This window comes from Mus caroli, chromosome 13, assembly GCF_900094665.2.
Source record: "Mus caroli chromosome 13, CAROLI_EIJ_v1.1, whole genome shotgun sequence".
Classification (NCBI taxonomy): Eukaryota; Metazoa; Chordata; class Mammalia; order Rodentia; family Muridae; genus Mus; species Mus caroli.
The window spans coordinates 1226524-1243872 of NC_034582.1; the positions used below are offsets into that span (position 1 = coordinate 1226524).

General features: G+C 42.8%; 1 protein-coding gene across 6 annotated transcripts; it reads right to left on the reverse strand.

Moving 5' to 3' along the window:
- Positions 1 to 541: 541 nt before the first annotated feature.
- On the reverse strand, positions 542 to 16845 carry Akr1e2 (aldo-keto reductase family 1 member E2). Of its 6 annotated transcripts, none has more exons than XM_029468463.1 (11): positions 16752 to 16834; positions 15747 to 15842; positions 15053 to 15220; positions 11249 to 11365; positions 9782 to 9859; positions 7341 to 7463; positions 6052 to 6149; positions 4185 to 4257; positions 3596 to 3679; positions 1886 to 1968; positions 542 to 1623 (listed from the first exon to the last, which is right to left on the reverse strand). In XM_029468463.1, exons 3-11 carry the CDS (start codon positions 15116 to 15118, stop codon positions 1581 to 1583), a joined length of 765 nt encoding a protein of 254 aa, XP_029324323.1. In that variant the 5' UTR covers positions 15119 to 15220; positions 15747 to 15842; positions 16752 to 16834; the 3' UTR covers positions 542 to 1580. The 6 variants fall into 6 exon arrangements, with proteins under 6 accessions (XP_029324323.1, XP_029324324.1, XP_021035719.1 ...); XM_029468464.1 differs by lacking the exon at positions 16752 to 16834 and adding an exon at positions 16705 to 16719; XM_021180060.2 differs by lacking the exon at positions 15747 to 15842 and having other exon boundaries at positions 16752 to 16845.
- Positions 16846 to 17349: the final 504 nt, after the last annotated feature.

Below are 17349 nucleotides of genomic sequence, written 5' to 3' on the forward strand. Positions count from 1 at the left end.
TCGGAGAAGTCTGAGGATTCTTTGAAGACGGTTACTTTCCACTTAGCCTTTGGAAGCCTGTTCTGAAGACTAACCCCACAAAGCAAAATGACCCCCATTGCTTCTCTCAGAAGATGAAATGAAGGAGATAAAAATTACAGAAGTGGATGCCCACAGTCATCCATTAGATGAAGCACAGGGTCCCCAATGAAGGAGCTAGAGAAAGTACCCAGGGAGCTGAAGGGGTTTGCAGACCTCTAGGAGGAACAACAATATGAACTAACCAATAACACCAGAGCTCCCTGGGACTAACCCACCAAAGAAAACACACAGTGGGACTCGTGGCACTAGCTGTATATGTAGGAGAGGATGGCCTAGTCAGTCATCAACCAAGGAGAGGCCCTTGGTCCTGTGAAGGTTTTATGCCCCAGTATACAGGAATGCCTGGACAAGGAATCTGGAGTGGGTGGTTTGGGGAGCAGGTGGTGGAGGAGAGGATAGAGAATTTTCAGAAAGGAGGATAGGAAAGGGGATAACATTTGAAATGTAAATAGACAAAATATCTAATAAAAATATTTTACTTTTGGGAATCAAGTTGAAAATCATTGTTTCTATATCACCAGAAAGTTTTAGGTTCCCTGTAGTTTGGAAGGCAGCAGGATGACAAAACTTTGATATGAGACACCACATGCTTCCCTAGCTAAGAAGGGGGTATTTAGATTTTCATAGGGTAGACATGGCTGTAGCCTGAAAGAAATATTTATGTATGTTTCTTAAAATAATTGCTTTGAAAGCATGTTCTTAAGGGATAGTCAGTGTCTTTACACAGAGGATTGGGGCTCCTACATTTTCTTTAATCCAACCAACAGTTGGCTAGGGAAGAACGGTGATACTTTATATTCTCATAATACTGACAGGAACAAGTTCTGGGCCATCAGTTTTATGGAATTCCATCCTCATTTGCATGGCAGTAGGGTAGGTAGTAATGAGTAAAAACACAGAAGTTTTTAAGTAAGAAAAATTAAAAACACATTTTGTCTGAGCTGGGGTCTCAGCTCCATAGCCTTTTCTTCTCTTAAATATAGGAAGATTTTGCTTCAAAATCATCTAGAAAATTATGGGAGAGCAGAGTACACAATCAGCCTCAGGATAGTGGTTACTGAAACCAACTCATGGATATTAATTATACTAATTTCTCAAATCTTACATATTATTCAAACACTTCTGTCAAGCAGGTTTTCTTAAAATGTGAAGGTAATTTTAATTCGTGAGCAATTAGCATTTCACTTCGGAAAATAGAAGCCAGAAAGGCTACGACTAACTGACATCAATTACAATATTCTTTGCACTCGGCTATCCCTAACAAGTTGGAAGCAGCCACAGCCTCCATGGTCTTTCCCTTTCTCATACCTAGGTCTTTATTTTTCTCTGAACTGGTTCTGTTCTAGGCAGGATTTCCTTGTTCTTACTCTGTTGTCATTCTTGGCTGTGTCTGTGTCTGGTGCTGTGGTCACACAGGAACCATACAGCCTTTACAGAGGTGGATCAGAGCTTGGTGATCTGGTTTTGCTGAGCAGAGATGATGGCGAGTGAAGCTGTTTTCAATACTCTATGTGGAAAGGATAGTCTTGGTGATTTTCAGTTCTGGAAAATAGAATCACAAGTTAAAGAGAGAAAAAAAAGAACAGGCATTTTTAAAAGAAAACATTTTAAGTGGAAAAGTTGTGCTTCTCTAATATACAAATGTCATTGTCTTTATACCCTGTCCCCGCCTTACACAGGAAAGAGTCACAATACAGTTTAATTAAGATTGAATTATAAGAGTAAATACCTACTTAGGAACCAATCCTCCTGATGGTATATAGTTCCCTTTCTCTTCAAAAGGAGGTGAAGGAGACGGACTTACGTGGGGAATGTGGCCAAACGGAGGTTCTTGTCTAGGCTGAGGAGTTCCTCCATATCTTTTTCAGTTAATTCAAAATCAAATACCTAGAAGCAAAATCCGGTAGGTGATCACAGGAACTCAAAGTAAACTCCATTTAACTGGCATCCATCTTCCCTCGACACCACGATGTGAAAGAAGTTCTTCATTAGACACCTAGGACATCCCCTAAGCATAAGTGAACCCCCCAAAATGCATGATTTTCATCCTGTAACTGACACTGGCTTAGACTCAAGAAACCTTGGAAAGATGGCATTGGGGGCTGGTGAGATGGCTCAGTGGTTAAGAGCGCCGACTGCTCTTCCAAAGGTTCCAAGTTCAAATCCCAGCAACCACATGGTGGCTCACAACCATCTCTAACGAAATCTGATGCCCTCTTCTGGATAAATAAATAAATAAATAAATCTTTAGAAAAAAAAAAAAAAGATGGCATTGTTTTTAATCTCATGGGGATGTTGGATGCAGGGGAAGAGTTAGAGAAGCAGTGTTTCTTTTACTGATCTGTATCTTCCCCTAAAAAAGGAAAAGCATTGTTCCTCCCACCTCACCAACTAACTAGACAGCCAGCTGATACTGACTCTAGCGCATCAAAATCACACAAGAACTTGTTGAGGAATTTCACTTTCAAGTAGAATTCTTAACTCTCTTGTCCTTTGCTCCTCTGACACATTTGAGGACTATGATCAATGTCTCTAATAACAACAGTATCTCACAGTCATCACTGCCCACTGTGGCTGAGGGTCTATATCCAAGGAGAGTGAACCAAAGAATACCCAGTAGCTTTGTGGTGCCCTAAGTGGTGGAAGCTAGGAAGATGCCAGTCCTCTGTCTGGTCAAACCAGCTATAGCCACATACTATGTTAGGAGTTGAAGAAAGAAAGCCTCAGTGCTGGAGTCATTTGGATCAAGGGTGAGAAGTATACAGTACTAGAATAGACACTAAAATCAAGGCTGGTATCATTGTGGTGTGACCATACTGAACAGGTACTCCGAGCTGTCACAGAGCAAAGACCTAGTACTTGTACTGAAAACCTCTGGCCTACTTGGAGGACAAGCTCACAGTCTACTATCCTTGATACTTTTCTTCTGGTTACGCTCATGTATACAAGCCCTGCTCCTCCAGATTTCACTAGTACCCTCTAAAAGCTTCTCATACAGTGACACTATTCTCTGTCCCTGGCATCAGGTCCCATTTCTGCTTTGAGTCTTGGTTGAGTTTTAAAAGACTGTCTCCATATTTTGTACATGTTCTAGGTACGATGTCCAGTGCATTAACTAACTATTAAAATGTCACTAAGAAAAAGTGAAAAACGTAACACCCAGAGCTACTGCTGACAAGAGATCAGTGGGTATACCCTATATGGCCCAGATTGGCTAGATGTTCACCAACTCTGTATTCCTTCCTCCCGAGCACACAGTAGGCATATATAGCTTCGGTTGAAGTTCATTATGGCACAGTGACATCCACTCCTAGGAGAGTTGGTGGGAAGGGGACATGAAATAGTAAGGGCCTGTCTGGACTCTATGTGAAAGGCTGACCAGCAGCACAGTTTACAAAAGAATACACCTCTACCAAGTAAAGGCCATAAAGGTCTGGGGGTTGTATGTTCATTAGGGAAGTTGGTCAAGCCTCACTAAGTCAGATCTGTATAGTTATAATCAGGAAATGCCTACCTGGATATTCTCTCTAATCCGACTTGGGGTGACAGATTTGGGAATCACTATCAATTTCCTTTGGATCTGAAATCGGATCAAAATCTGTAGGAAAGGAAGTTTCACGCACCAATAAAACAAATGGTGTCAAAGCTAAGACAGTAAAATATTTCAATTTCATTGTATGGTAAGAGCTAAAAAGTCTCTTTCATTTCAAAGTCTTTAAGGATCAAACTAACATGCTTTGTCAATCTATTTGTAAGGAAGGCCATCAGCCCAAGAAGATCAGAGGACTCAGCCACCCTATTCACTAGCATCCCCCAGCTTGTGTCCAATTCCCCAGATGACCAGGGCATTTGAACAAGGTTGATTTTAATCACTGGTTGTCCATACAGTTGGTGGGGCAGAGAAAGTAGTGCAAGAGCATATCTTGACTGCTGACATTTGAGGAAGGTGGTATATATGGCTTGACTGGATGTGAACATGGAACCAACTCATTATGGCTCCAAATTGGGAAGTTCTGGTGAATCAACTGACCCAGGCTCCAGGTCTGAGGGCGAAAGGTTATGGAGAAGTGTGATCCTAGCACATGGCAGTTCTTTCCACATACCTGAGCAGGAGACTTGCCATGCTTCTTTGCAATCTTTCGAATGATAGTATCATCCATCAAGTGAAACCCACCTCTAGACAGACAGAGCAGAGTGTGCCGTGTCAGGAGGTCAATCAACACACATGCTGAAAATGATTACTCTTCTCTACAATGAAAACTTTACTAGATTTTAATTTATTTCATTCATTTATTTATTTATTTTGAAGTAACTCACTTAGTAGTCCTGCATTGCTTCAAATGCAGTCCCAGTGCCTTTATCTCTCCTTAGATTACTGGTGGGAGTCAACCTGCCTGGGCAAGATTTACTGATTTCTTTTAGTAAGAACTTTCTGTACAAGAGATTTTTAAGACTATGATAGATAGTATCCATCAACAATCTTTCCAGGCAAGGGTCCTAGTGACTAAAGTTAGCAGTTTTATTTTATTTTAGCCAGGGCTTCATGTCTGGCTTTGAGCTTGCTATGTAGCCTGAGAATGACTTTGAACTCCTGATCATTCTGCCTCCTCTCCAAAATGCTTCCTTTATGGATGTGCACTACCATAGCTGTTTATACAGCACTAGGGAATGAACCCAGCAAAACATCTTTTTAACAGCTAACAGATTTCAAGCATGGACCTAGTCACAGTACTCAAGGTGTCCAGAAAGATTCAGACCAAGCAGGACTTAGTGTGCCATACACCCTCACTTACTCTACCACAGATCCTTCTACCCCAAGGCTCAGTTGTAAAATATATCCCAGACCTCTAGGAGCTCCTCAGATGTTATCATGTTTAAATGTGCACACCCTATATCCGATAGAATAAACAGAGGCAAAAAAGTGAAGCAAGTCCAGCCTTCTCTGGCTTCCTAATGGTTTCCTGGAACAGAATGTGAGGCTCAGACCAGACTGAGAAGCTTTCTGCATTTTAAGTAACTTCAGAGACAGACAGTGCAAAGCTCCTTGGTATATTGGGTAGAGAAAGAGATGCTATGACATGAGCAGTGCACCAAATACAAAAGGGACTTGTGGAACCTTCCTGGAGGGCTCAGTGCTGAACTGAACATGATATCCGAAACAAAAGTTGGCCAACTCAAAAAAAAAAAAAGGTAACAACAGAATTTTAGTGGAAAGAACAGTATATACAGTTGCCATGACTAAAAAGAATATTCTATCTTAGTGAACATGAGCAGTTTCATGAGATTCATGTACTGAAGGTTTGCAGGGGAAAGAGTGACAGAGGAGGGTGGAGCTGGCTCAGCTCCACCACACAGGCTCAGGTGGGAGACTGGCATACTCATGTGCAATGAGATCACTTTGGCTAGCAGCTGAGCAACACAAAGGAACAGGTGTTTCCTATGGGAGTTATGGGGCTAAGAACCTTAAGGGATCTGCACTCCATTAAGGTAGAAAGGATGGCAACATAGACCAGAGGACAGACTCTGGGTTCTACTAGTACAATATGTTATTGATCTTTGTGTTGAATTGGAGTTGGGGTATGGGAAACAGATGGTTTTCACAGTTCTGGCTCAGGGGGATCAGTAGAGAATGGTACAAAGCTCAGGTCTGGGGAAAGAAGATATGCCACGTTAGCATTATCTGAAGACATGCTTTGGGACAGGTCTGGAAGTTACAGGGTAGTAGCTGACTGATGAACTATCAGGCAGATCGGCAAAGGGTTCACTTCAGCCTGGGTCTGTCCATTCAAAGCTGGTTAACCTCACAGGGAGACATGATTTAAACAACTCGTCACTTTGAGAAATAGATCCCTTCGTTCACCCTGGAGCCTGAGAGGTGTGGGCAGCCTTTTTCTAATGCTCTCTACCTTCTTAGTGAAGCTCCTCCAACACTCAAATATCTGTTAGGATCCAGATTAGCACAGTCCTTACCCTGAGCCACCGAGGGGACGGTAAGCAGTCACAGACACATTTCTTTTATGGCAAAAATCAATCAGCTTCTTTTGATTAAGATATGGGTGGCATTCAATCTAAAAACAGAACCACAGTGTATCAAAATATTTCAAACAAGTAGCATTCTAGGAAAGCACTGAAGAGAAAACGTATTTGACATCCTCACCATCAATAACTAGGTACAAAGGCTCCTCTTAAGCTCTGGGTGCCTCTACCTACAAATGAGTAAATTGGTCTCTGCCATTTCCAGGATGCTAGGTGGTATAAGTGGCTCTGAGTCCTCAGACTCTCAGACCCCTATGTCATGCAGACATTCCAACATCACCTGCTCGGCTGATGTGGTTTCTTCTTCACACAGGAAAAAACCTGAGCACTCTGAAGTCAGTGCCTCCTCCCCTACTCTCAAAGTCTCCACTGCAGTACTTACATTACCCAGCACCTCACACATTTAGTTTGTGTATTGGCTCTCTTTTGTCACCAGGATTTGAGTTTCAAACACAAGCCTTGAGAGCAGCATTCTGCCTTCTCCATTTACTCAGGCACAATTGCAGATTATAAACAAACTTACAATTGATGCTCAATTAGAGAAAATGAGAGAATTATGAGCAGTGCCTTTGCCAGGAAGATCAACTTCCAGGGAAGTCTCATTTGAAGGTTTATTGGTCTCACTTGCACATGACATTCTCAATTTTGTCCATTCAACAAATATTTATTTAAAAAATTTCAGATGCCTGAGGCTGTTCTCAGCTTTGGGCTACACATAAAACCAAATTCAGACAACAATCTTTATGGTCATTATACGTGAATCTTGGATGCAAATTTTAGTCAGAAAACATAGAAACTGTGTGAGGCTTTGGGTATAGATTGTGCTGCAGCAGAATATGAAGGGCTGGTGGAAGGGGAAGGATTATTTCTGCATGCTGCCAGCTTGGGTGAAGGCGGTGTTATGCCTTCCAGTTCTTCTGTTGGGAGTGCGCATGGGCTTGGTGAATGAAACGGTAGGACTGCTTTCCTCTAGTGAGAGTGAAGGTTTTTGAAGACCCTGCTCTTCCGAACACACTTGGTTATCTGCCTCCAAAACCATGCCAAGAATAGAGATCTGTGTCATACCCTATCCACCCATGGCATCACCTAACCACATGGGATACCTGTTATCTCATTACAATTCTAACAGCAACTACAGGTAAATGCATGTGATATGTCTCATCTCTCTGCACACGGAGGAAAAAACAAGCCTGAGTAAGACTTCTGACCATCTACCAACTCACCTGGTTAGTTATCGGCCTGACTCTCAAACCAGGCTTATCCAAAAGTCTCTCAAGCTGTTCATGGTTAAAGTTGGACACCCCAATATTCTTCACCAGACCCTCAAACACCAGGTCCTCCATGGCCTGAAAGAGAAAGAAATGTGCAGAACATGCAAGTTGTCTAGTTCCCTGATAAGCCACGCCCCTTTGCAACTTACCATGGAGTCTCAATACTTTAAAAGCATTTTCCTTGAAATTATAAAGCCATGTGGACAATATTATCTCTACCAGGGCTGTCTTAAGGTTTCATGAAATAATTCACACAAAGCACTTAGCCAAGGCTGGATCTCAGCAAGTGTCAGTATACTTTGTCTGTTCGTACTCCTGTGCTCTGATACAGGCTACAGTTGCCCATAGAGGTGTGTGTGTGTGTGTGTGTGTGTGTGTGTGTGTGCTTGTCTCCATGGCTGTCTCTATTTGCTGACATTTATGTACTCCTAGATCTTCATCTTCAGCTTTGTGATGGGTTGGGGCTCTCACTTCCCACTCTCCCATGTGTAAATTCCTGGAAGGCAAAGCGACCTGACCTGGGCTGATCTCTGATGAGGGAGCCCTCAAGCCTCAGCTTCAGAGGACCCATGAGTTTCATGGCAGTATGGACTCAGGCATACATGTGCAGTTATCATAAGGACAGCAACCAATGAATGAAGATTCTGCAATAATCACCCAGCAACGCACCATCCAGAGCCTCGGGTTTAAACTCTAGATGTTTGATGAGCAGAAGCCCAGGGTGACAGCAAGGGCTAGAGCCTTCAGAAATACTTTGTTCAGTTTCTTTCTAACCAGTTCCCATGATTCACAGCTTTACAGGAAGAGAGGTATTATTGCCCAGCCTGGGGACTTCTCTGTGTCTGTTCTGTCCCTCTAGTCTCTCTAAGGCACTGAAATGTTCCTAGAGTTTTACCCATCAATTCCACAGGAATGGTTCCATATAGCATCTTTTCAATGGAAACTTCTGGTAGGCTCTGCTGGTTTATACTTGAACTCATTCTGTTCCTGAAGCTGGGCAGCAAGGGTACTGGAGCTTGACATGTCCTGATATGCTCTTCTCCTACTTTCAAGCCTACCACCTTTCTGATTTTTCTTGTTCACTTCACTATGAGGGCTCAACATTTTTCTTCTGGATCCTGGACACAGACTTGACACTTAGTCCATCTTCCCTCTAACCTTTTCCTTTTTCTGTCTTCCCAATTTGAGCTCCAAAATATTGCCAACATCATGTTTTATAACAATTAAAAGGGAACCTCCAGGAACTAGGTGAAGACTACAATGTTAGCCATTAGCACAGGCTGATGGGATGGGAACATTATAGATCATGCCACACTGACCAAGATTTAACTACCATGCACTGCAAACCACATGTTTGACATCATTCCTGGGGTATTTTAACACAGAAGCTCCAGGTCATATGCAGCTTTCATTTGGGAATGCTACATCCACTCCAGTAGTGACTCGCATTACAGGTTTAGAAACCTGGAAGCAGTCCTGAGGCAGAGTTTCATGGTAACTTAGCCTCCTGGAACCTTGGCATTCCCATAGCCCGTATACGCAAAACCTGTCCCCACATTAGTCTGGTGTATGGATCCATGTGCTTTCTTTCAGTATTGTTTTATTATTAGTGCCTTTAAGGATGGATTTTGACATATAGCTAAGACTTCACCAATGTTCCAGTGGTTCCTAAAAAGTCCTTGAAGCCGACCCAGAACTTGGAATTCAGTAAGAATGTTACTTATTCAGAAACATTCAAATTTACTTCTAGTAGAGACAGTGAAAATAATCAGGCATTACAATTTACTTGAATAGAGGTAGAAATGCTCAGGGCTGGTCTGCATAGTAATTACTTAGGACAATAGCCAAGTCACACCCAAACACAGGAATACACAATGGCCTAGGAAATAGGTGGGTTGTAGCATGAAAGGGTTACTAGAATGGAATTCCCCAGGTGCAGATTTTTTTCACTAGGCCCAGAGGAATAGCATAATCAGGTATTTACTAAAGGACCCCTGGTGGTGGATTTAACAATAAACTAGCAGTGTATCAGAGCATTCACCTGGCTCCTGTGTTTAGCTGATCTTAATTAGGGTTGTTCCTATTCTCAGTTATAAACAAGGCCTGGCTCCTGCCATCTTTTTATGTATTTGTGTTACGAACCAGAGTACCTTGGGGATGTACTTGCCTACCTTTCTTGGTTTTTCTTCTGTATTAAAAGCCTGGAGTTTGCTTGGAAAAAGTTATATCCAGATACAGCACTCCTTTGTGTCTGTGTCCGTTTGTCACCTTTTTCTTTTCTCACCAACACAGGAACCCTGAAATTTTTTTTGAGGGAGGCCAATGGAGCCCGATCCGCAGCATGGGTACCCATGAGCATGGGTGAACTGTCCAGTTGGTATGGCTCCACTTACCTCCCAAGTGTCAAGAAAGTTGGTGTGACTGGGTATGACCTTGCCATTGCGATCCAAAGGGATATCTTTGTCCCCAGGCTGTGAGAAACAGAAGAAGAGAAGCTTACTGGGGTTTGTGCCATCATCATCCATCACAACATTACACAGGGAGACAATGGAGATGTATAGTCTGAGTTAGGGAATTGCATCTTAGCCTTGACCCTGTCACTAAGTCCTACTGGCCTGTTTGTACCACTTCTCTTCTCCAGGCCTCAGGGAGGGTAAGGCCAGCACAATCTCATCATGACTCTTGAGAAAAGCTTGAATCCCTGCCTGATTCAGATTTTTTTTTTTTAAAAAAAAACAGGGAACAATGGGCTTCCTTTATGTCTTAGTATGATCAACTTTATCCCAACAATGTTATTAGCCTCTTTGCTCTTCTTTGTAAAACTTTCTATCAAGTTGAATGATAACCAAGTGAGAATACAAAGTTAGGGGACAGATGGTAGAGAAAGCCATCTGAGAGGTAAAGAGTATTGTGGATAGGCATGGTGCTATTTGTATGTTGATGCTAATTCCACTCTCCTGGGAAGGGTTTGAAAAAGTAGTGAGTCATACTCAGGTGACTTCTTGCGAACCAATCCCCTAATGAATAAAGGACCCAATCATTGGGCGTGTTAGGGGGACTTCTGGGTTGGAGAGGGGAAAAGAGGAAGCAGGAGAGAGTTAGGTCCTTTTGAACTGGGATAGCATGAAGACAAGATGTAGTTACGACTGTCTCCCAGTTTCATTGGCAGATCTGTCAAAATTTGCCACCAGAGGATTTAGATTTAATAAGGTTTACAAGATTAGGATTTTAGTTGCTGCACCCATTGACTGAGTTACCATCATTTCTAAACTAAGTTTGTGTTGTGTTTTCCTTCATGATGCAGCTCATCTGAGTTCATGAGAAAAAGGTATGGTAGCAAAGCGTGTGTTTGCCTGATGTGCACCACACAGGCTGTGAGGGATCTGAAGCATGGGGTTGGCATGTTAGCAACCCACCAGTGGAAGCATCATGAGATGGTAAAAAGATTGTGGAGTTCTGAGTCAGAGTCTCACCAAGATATAAAACAGGTCAGGCATTGCCCACCAGTACATGTCTGGCCAGGCCACCAGGACAGAGAGTTGCCAGCACAAGAGCAGGAACATGCTGGTTCATTTTTAATATTTTCCACAACAAAAGACCTAGTCACTTTTCTAAGCAGTGACAAGGGTTGACACTTTTCTGTTGGCCAATTATACATTCCCAATAGGTCACAGGACAAGTATTAGAAAATATACATTTAATAATTCCAAATCATTCCAAATTTTAAGTGCATTTTATAGGTACATTTCCTATAACAAAACATGGAAAATGTTTTGCTTCCAATCATTTCCAAATGGCCTTCTCCCATGCTGATATTTGTCTAGGTCTTTGCAGGAATCTAGCTACAAACTGAGTGGTACCTTGAAACCCATGGGCCAGTGTATGAGGTAGAGGTCCAGGTAATCCAAGTTTAGGGCTTCCAGGGTTTTGGTGCATGCTGTTTTCACCAAAGACTTCTTGTGGCAGGTACACCACAGCTGCAGAGGAAAATTGATTGAGATCACAGTCTAAGACTAACAGGTCATACACCCATTGGTCTGTCCCACAAACCTACACTTGACAACAACACAGCTGGTTCTGAAGGAAGATGGTGGTGTTATCATGTGGGAACAAAGGGGGCAGGGGAAGGAAGAGGGAGGGAGGATAGTCCACATCCAGCCAGAGTTCCTCCTATGCTCTGGGCAGGTGGATGTGCGAGGGCTGCCAGAAGCTTTCCACTCTGCCCTGGGTGGGCATCTAAGCCACTGACCCCACTCGACAGGAGGGTATGGGGGTGGACAAGGGGCAGCCCACAACTGGGGACTCTCTGGGGCGACACCCTTGGCCCAGGGGTTATGGGAGAGAGGGCTGAGGGAGAGAAGTTCCCATGCAGGCGAGAGTCCTTAGTCCAGGCCTTGACTGGAGCACAAGAAGGCCTTCTATCAGGAGATTAGAAATGGCTCATTAGAAGAAAACCTATCTCATTGAACAGAGACAGTTTATGGTTTTAGAGCTTTATTGTAGAAAGACCGGGGGAAAGGGAGGAGAGAGAGAGAGACAGAGAGACAGAGACAGAGACAGAGACAGAGAGAGACTGGCATGGCCAAGAGGAAAGAAAGGGGAAAAAGAGAGAAAAGAAAGGCTAGAGTAAGAGTTTAGAGAGAGAGAGTGGGGAAAAAGAGAGAGTGAGAGTGAGAGGAGAGAGGAAAGGAGAGGAGAGGATGAGGAGAGGTTAGAGGAAAGGAGAGAACGAGGAGAAGAGAGGATGAGTAGAGGTTAGAGGAGGGAGAGAGTAGGAAAGTGAGGTGGGGCCAAGCAGCCCCTCTTATGGTGGGCTATCTTTACTGTTGCTAGGTAACTGGGGAGGAGTGTAGCTTGAAGGTCAGAGGCTTCGGACATTGTCTAAGTGACAACTAGCCATGCTTCTCCAGTAGGGGCTGTGGGGGCGGTAACTTTGACAAGAGCCAGAGTTCCAGGAGACTTGAGGGAACGCCTACCATGCCATGAAGGTGAATTATCACCATTCTGAGGTTCAGACCTCAGCTTGACTGGAGACCAGACTGTCTGTGTGGGGCCCAATGCCCCACATTATCCTTAAAGATGGATGACTGAGTTTTTCACAGCTGGGTGCTTTCCATACTCAGGTCCAGCACAAGAAGGTACTGGGAGGGATGCAGGTGATTTGGATCCATGGAAACGAAGAAAGTAAAATCCTGGGAGGGAGTCCTATGTGGAGGAGATCATTTTTTCCAACTCACAGACAGATCAAGTTTCTATTACTGCACATCTTATGTAACCATTCAGGCTAAGCTAGGTGGGTTTGGATTACACTGTATTAGCCATCTCATATTGATGTGGACACTTCCCCCCAGAACAAAAAAATAGAAAAATACATAATTGTATTTACTGCATTTTCCCCTTCTACATTTGCACTAATGGTCACAGAGGCCAACTTGAGGCTCCATACACACACGTATAAATGAAAATTAATAGGTTAGTAGATCAAGACATGAAAATGAACAGCAGCTACAGTATAAAAATTAGGACCAGAGCACTAATCCTCAGCACCCTGGTAAAAAGATATATTTCCTGTGACTTAGAACTGAGAAGGGGACATGGGGACAAGATGATTGCTTGGGCTTGTGGCTACTAGGCTACATGAAGGTTCATTGAGAGACCGATAAACAAGCTGGTTTCTATCTGGGGCTGGAAAGTTATCTTACAGTAAAGACAAACTAGGTTCATTTCTGTTTATGATTAAATCTGTTTCTCAAGGACCTCTCTTCATCCTCTCTTCTCGTCCTCTCCTCTCCTCTCCTCTCCTCTCCTCTCCTCTCCCTCTCTTACTCTCTCTCTCCTCACTCTCTATCTCCAAACCTCTTACTCTAGCTTTTCTTCTCTCTCTTTGGGCTGTGCTCCACTTGTAATCTTAACTACAAATGGTTCTGTACTGTCTGTTCCAAAGCATGCCTTTGTCTCAAAAAGTTGATAAGTCCACCTTGCAACCATGTCTTTGTTTTGGGAGATTATTATGACCAACTTGTTATGCTTATTTTTGGCATGCTTATATTTGCCTCCCATTTGTAAATTTCCAACTCCTGCATTGTAAAAACCCACATCTTTCCCATGGATAGTGTTGATCTCTTGAACCCCACCTTTAGGGTCAACCCATCTACAAAACAAAACAAAACATAAAAACAAACAAAAAAAAAACAAAAACAAAGTTTGCCTTTATGAATTTGGCCATCATTTAGGTTGACAGTCTCTCTTCTTGTAGCTATGAGATTAACAAGACCTTGTCTCCAGCGAATTGTATGGGTTAAGTGTTAGAGGACGTCATTGTCATCCTCCTCGAGCTTCTTCATATGAACACAGGCATATATATGTGGACATACATCACACTCATCATACATGCACACACTGAAACAAACTGACACACACATTCCAGAGAGAAAGAGATATAGAAAGGAAGAAGGGGAGATAGATACAGAGACATGGAGATAGAGAGACAGAGAGACAGAGAAGACAGGGAGAAACCCATATTAGATGTAAACACATCACACTACTACTAATAATTTCCTACTGTGAATAAATATATAACTTCCTTAACTTTAATTATATTTCAGGGATTCTTCCAAATCCCCACAAGGACCAACACACTTTCACTGATGACTGTCACCCACTTGGATATAGTATACAATTACTATGCAGATGTGGAAATCCTGAGTTCCTCATCCCTCTGCCTGAAGATTCACAAGAAAATCTTCCTCGTTAGCAAGTGTTCCCAAAGTCCTCTCCACCCACACTCTGTTCTAGCTTACACAATGATAGACAGTAAAAAGAGATCACAAAGACAGAAGCTAAGTCTACAACAGAAACACCCCTGAAATGTGGAACTACAGATGATAGTTGTACCACACTTGGCAAAAAGTAGCTTTGAATCTTAGTTTGACTGTGTTTCCTACGGTGTTTATTTCCTTCCTCTCTTCTGTATCCACCTCCACTTCTTCATCCCTTCCTCACTGGGCAGCACAGTCAGCACCTCTCACCTGTGCTGTTAATAACACTGTTTACAGTACCTGCTCCTGTCAGATACCACCATGTCCTTTGCATCCACTGGTAAAAGAAACCACCTGACTTAGAAACAGCTTTTTTTTCTCAACCTCCTACATTTTAAGGAAACGTGCAAGCATCTTACACACCAGGGCTTTGGTGCCTTGACACCTTCAGCCTCCCTCTGCTTCACAGAGACTCCCTCCCACAGCTGCTGCATTCATGCATCCAGCATGATTGGCTTGCTTCCTGTTTGTACAGCTATCACCACAGAGTCAATTTCCTAGTGTGCAGTTTGCCCTTTGATCACCTCTAGCAGGCGATTCCAAGTTAAGGCCGATCTATGTAGTAGACAAGAATTCAAAAGGGCTCGGACTTTATTCTCTTCACCACAGATACAAAGGTGGTGTCACTCAACCAAGATTGGCATTCATGAAAGTATTGTTGATTGGTGGTATGTCTCTGCATGGCCAATAAGCAAACAAAACATAACCTCACACGTTCACAAAGCTAGAGGAGAATCATCTACATCCTCAAAGCACCAATTCCCATAAGGAAACTGAACCAATCTTCTAGGCTAGATGGTTCCAGCTCTGCCAGGAGCATTGCCTGCAGAAGTGAAGAAGCCTTACCTTACTGACTACAAAGAGATCCTCTCTCTTCACCACGCCCTCCTTGATTTTCTCACTGATTCCCATTCCCACCTCGCTCTCATTGTGGTATAAGTAAGCACAATCGAAGTGCCGGTAGCCCAGGTTGATAGCCACCTTAACTGCATCAGTCACTTCTCCTGGAGAGGCCTGGAATATAACCAAACACAAGGAAAGTTTCTTCTGTCAGGGGAACCAAACCCCCTTTCTCCCCTGTCATGTGGGAAAGTATAGCCAAGCAAAACATCAATACTCGAATCGTTAAAGCAGTATGAACATCAGCCAGACCAAAAGGTAGAGAATGGGACGTCATAGTCAGAATATGATTAATATTCTGTTTTGGTATCTTTACTCATTCTGAAAACCGGGTGCTTTTCAGCTCTTGCAGAGGGCTGAGCTGTGTGTTGTGCTTCCCGAATAATTACAGAAGAGCTAAGAACAGCTGGGGCAGGAAGCGGTCTGATATTTAGCACTCAGGGATGCATGCATCAACTGTAAACATAAAACAAGTATCACACACATGGATTCATTCAATATCTGTAGGGTACACACAGGAAAAGCTTAGTGAGACATTTCCATCAAATATGAAAAGTGTAGCTCAAGGTAGCTTTGAATTTGATCTCTTCCTTGCTTTGTCCTAAATGACTTGGTTATTGTATCAAGGGGACATACATACCTAGCATAGCGACATTATTTAAGATCATCAGTCAAGTGTCACATTTGCTATGGTTTTCCATTGCCTTCACATATTTTGAAAGTCATATTCCTGTGTCTTCAGGAGATAGAATTAAATGCTTTCATTGTGTTGGGAGGGTGATCCTCCCCTGCCAGTTTTATTTATTTATTTATTATTTTATTGACATTTCTTTCATCTCACATCTCAGCATTCACTATGTGATACCAAAGAACACTCAAATCACCAATTTGCCAAAATAATAATAATAATCCCACCCTTTTTTACAAAAATTTCTGGAGAAACATTTACTTGAAAACGTTTCTATAAACAGAATTTTTTAATTTACTTTTTTTATCAAAAACAAAACAAAACCCCAAAACCAAAAAAAGAAACAAATTTTGATCATGTCCCCCCTCCCCCTCTCCCCCCTAACTTGTCCCAGAGTCAGGTAGGCCTATTCAACTATTCAACTTCACGTTCATTATGCCCTACATTCAAAATCTACTGAGCAAGCAGTGTAACTACTCGCAAATATCTGTAATGCTGCTAAGTGGACTCCAGAAGTAGACATTACACTTACATCGGTGCAATTATTTAATTATTTTTATTTGGTTTGTTTTAGCATGCAAAGTAGCACGCTTCCTTGTGGCCATTTGACACACACTCGGTTTTGCTGTGCAAAGATGAGTACCACTAGGCATAAATGATTTTTCGGAGGCTGGGGGTCCGTGATTAGCTTACACAAGGCTAGGTTAACATCACTTTGCTTTATTTAAAGTTAGTCTAACAGCTTTGCATCCTCGCAGGGAGCAGGGTGTTTTAGGATCACAGGAGAGATAGTCCAACTTCTCCTCTAATCCGTCTGGGGGCAAAACCTTAATCAGAGCCCGGGTCTGGAAGGAATCACCCTAAGCAAAAGAAATCCCGTGCCCCTGGCTGTTTTTGAGCATGTACTCACCAGGCTCCGGGATCCTTAGCCCCACCCACACCGGAGTGTCTCCTCACCTTCCAGGTGCCCAAGCCCACTGTAGGGATGTTTTCCATGGTTCCCCTTTGCTCAAAGGCTCAGCCTCTTCCTGCACTTTAGCGGCCAGAGAGCTTTCCAGGGACCTCAGGAAATGCCGTGATAGGCTGGAGTTCTGGCAGTCTAATTGGCTGGAGAGGTCGCTTGATGCTCTGATTGGCTGAGAGCATAGTCCATCTTTCAGGGACCCAAGCAATTGGGTTTGGTTGTGCTTTATCTCTGTCCTAAATCCTCAGTGATCCTAGGAATTCCATCACCGAGCAACCGGCCTTAAGCACAGATCCAGTGCTCTGTCCTTCCTGCAAACAGGCTGTGGTTCAGGATATTTCCTGGACATCAGATGTTTTAGATTAATGATCGTTCCTAGTATCCTGGAAAAAATAGGTTTGAATATATCAGCTGTCTTGAACCTTGCAATGATGATGAGTGCTACTTTGAGGAGATTGCCATTTTAGTAATAGAGGAAATATAATCTGAATATAATTTTAAAGGTGTGTCTTATGGAATTAAAAAAAATCAAGATTAAAAGTTAAACATCTCTGGAAGATTATTCACTGTAATAAGAACTAATAATAAAGG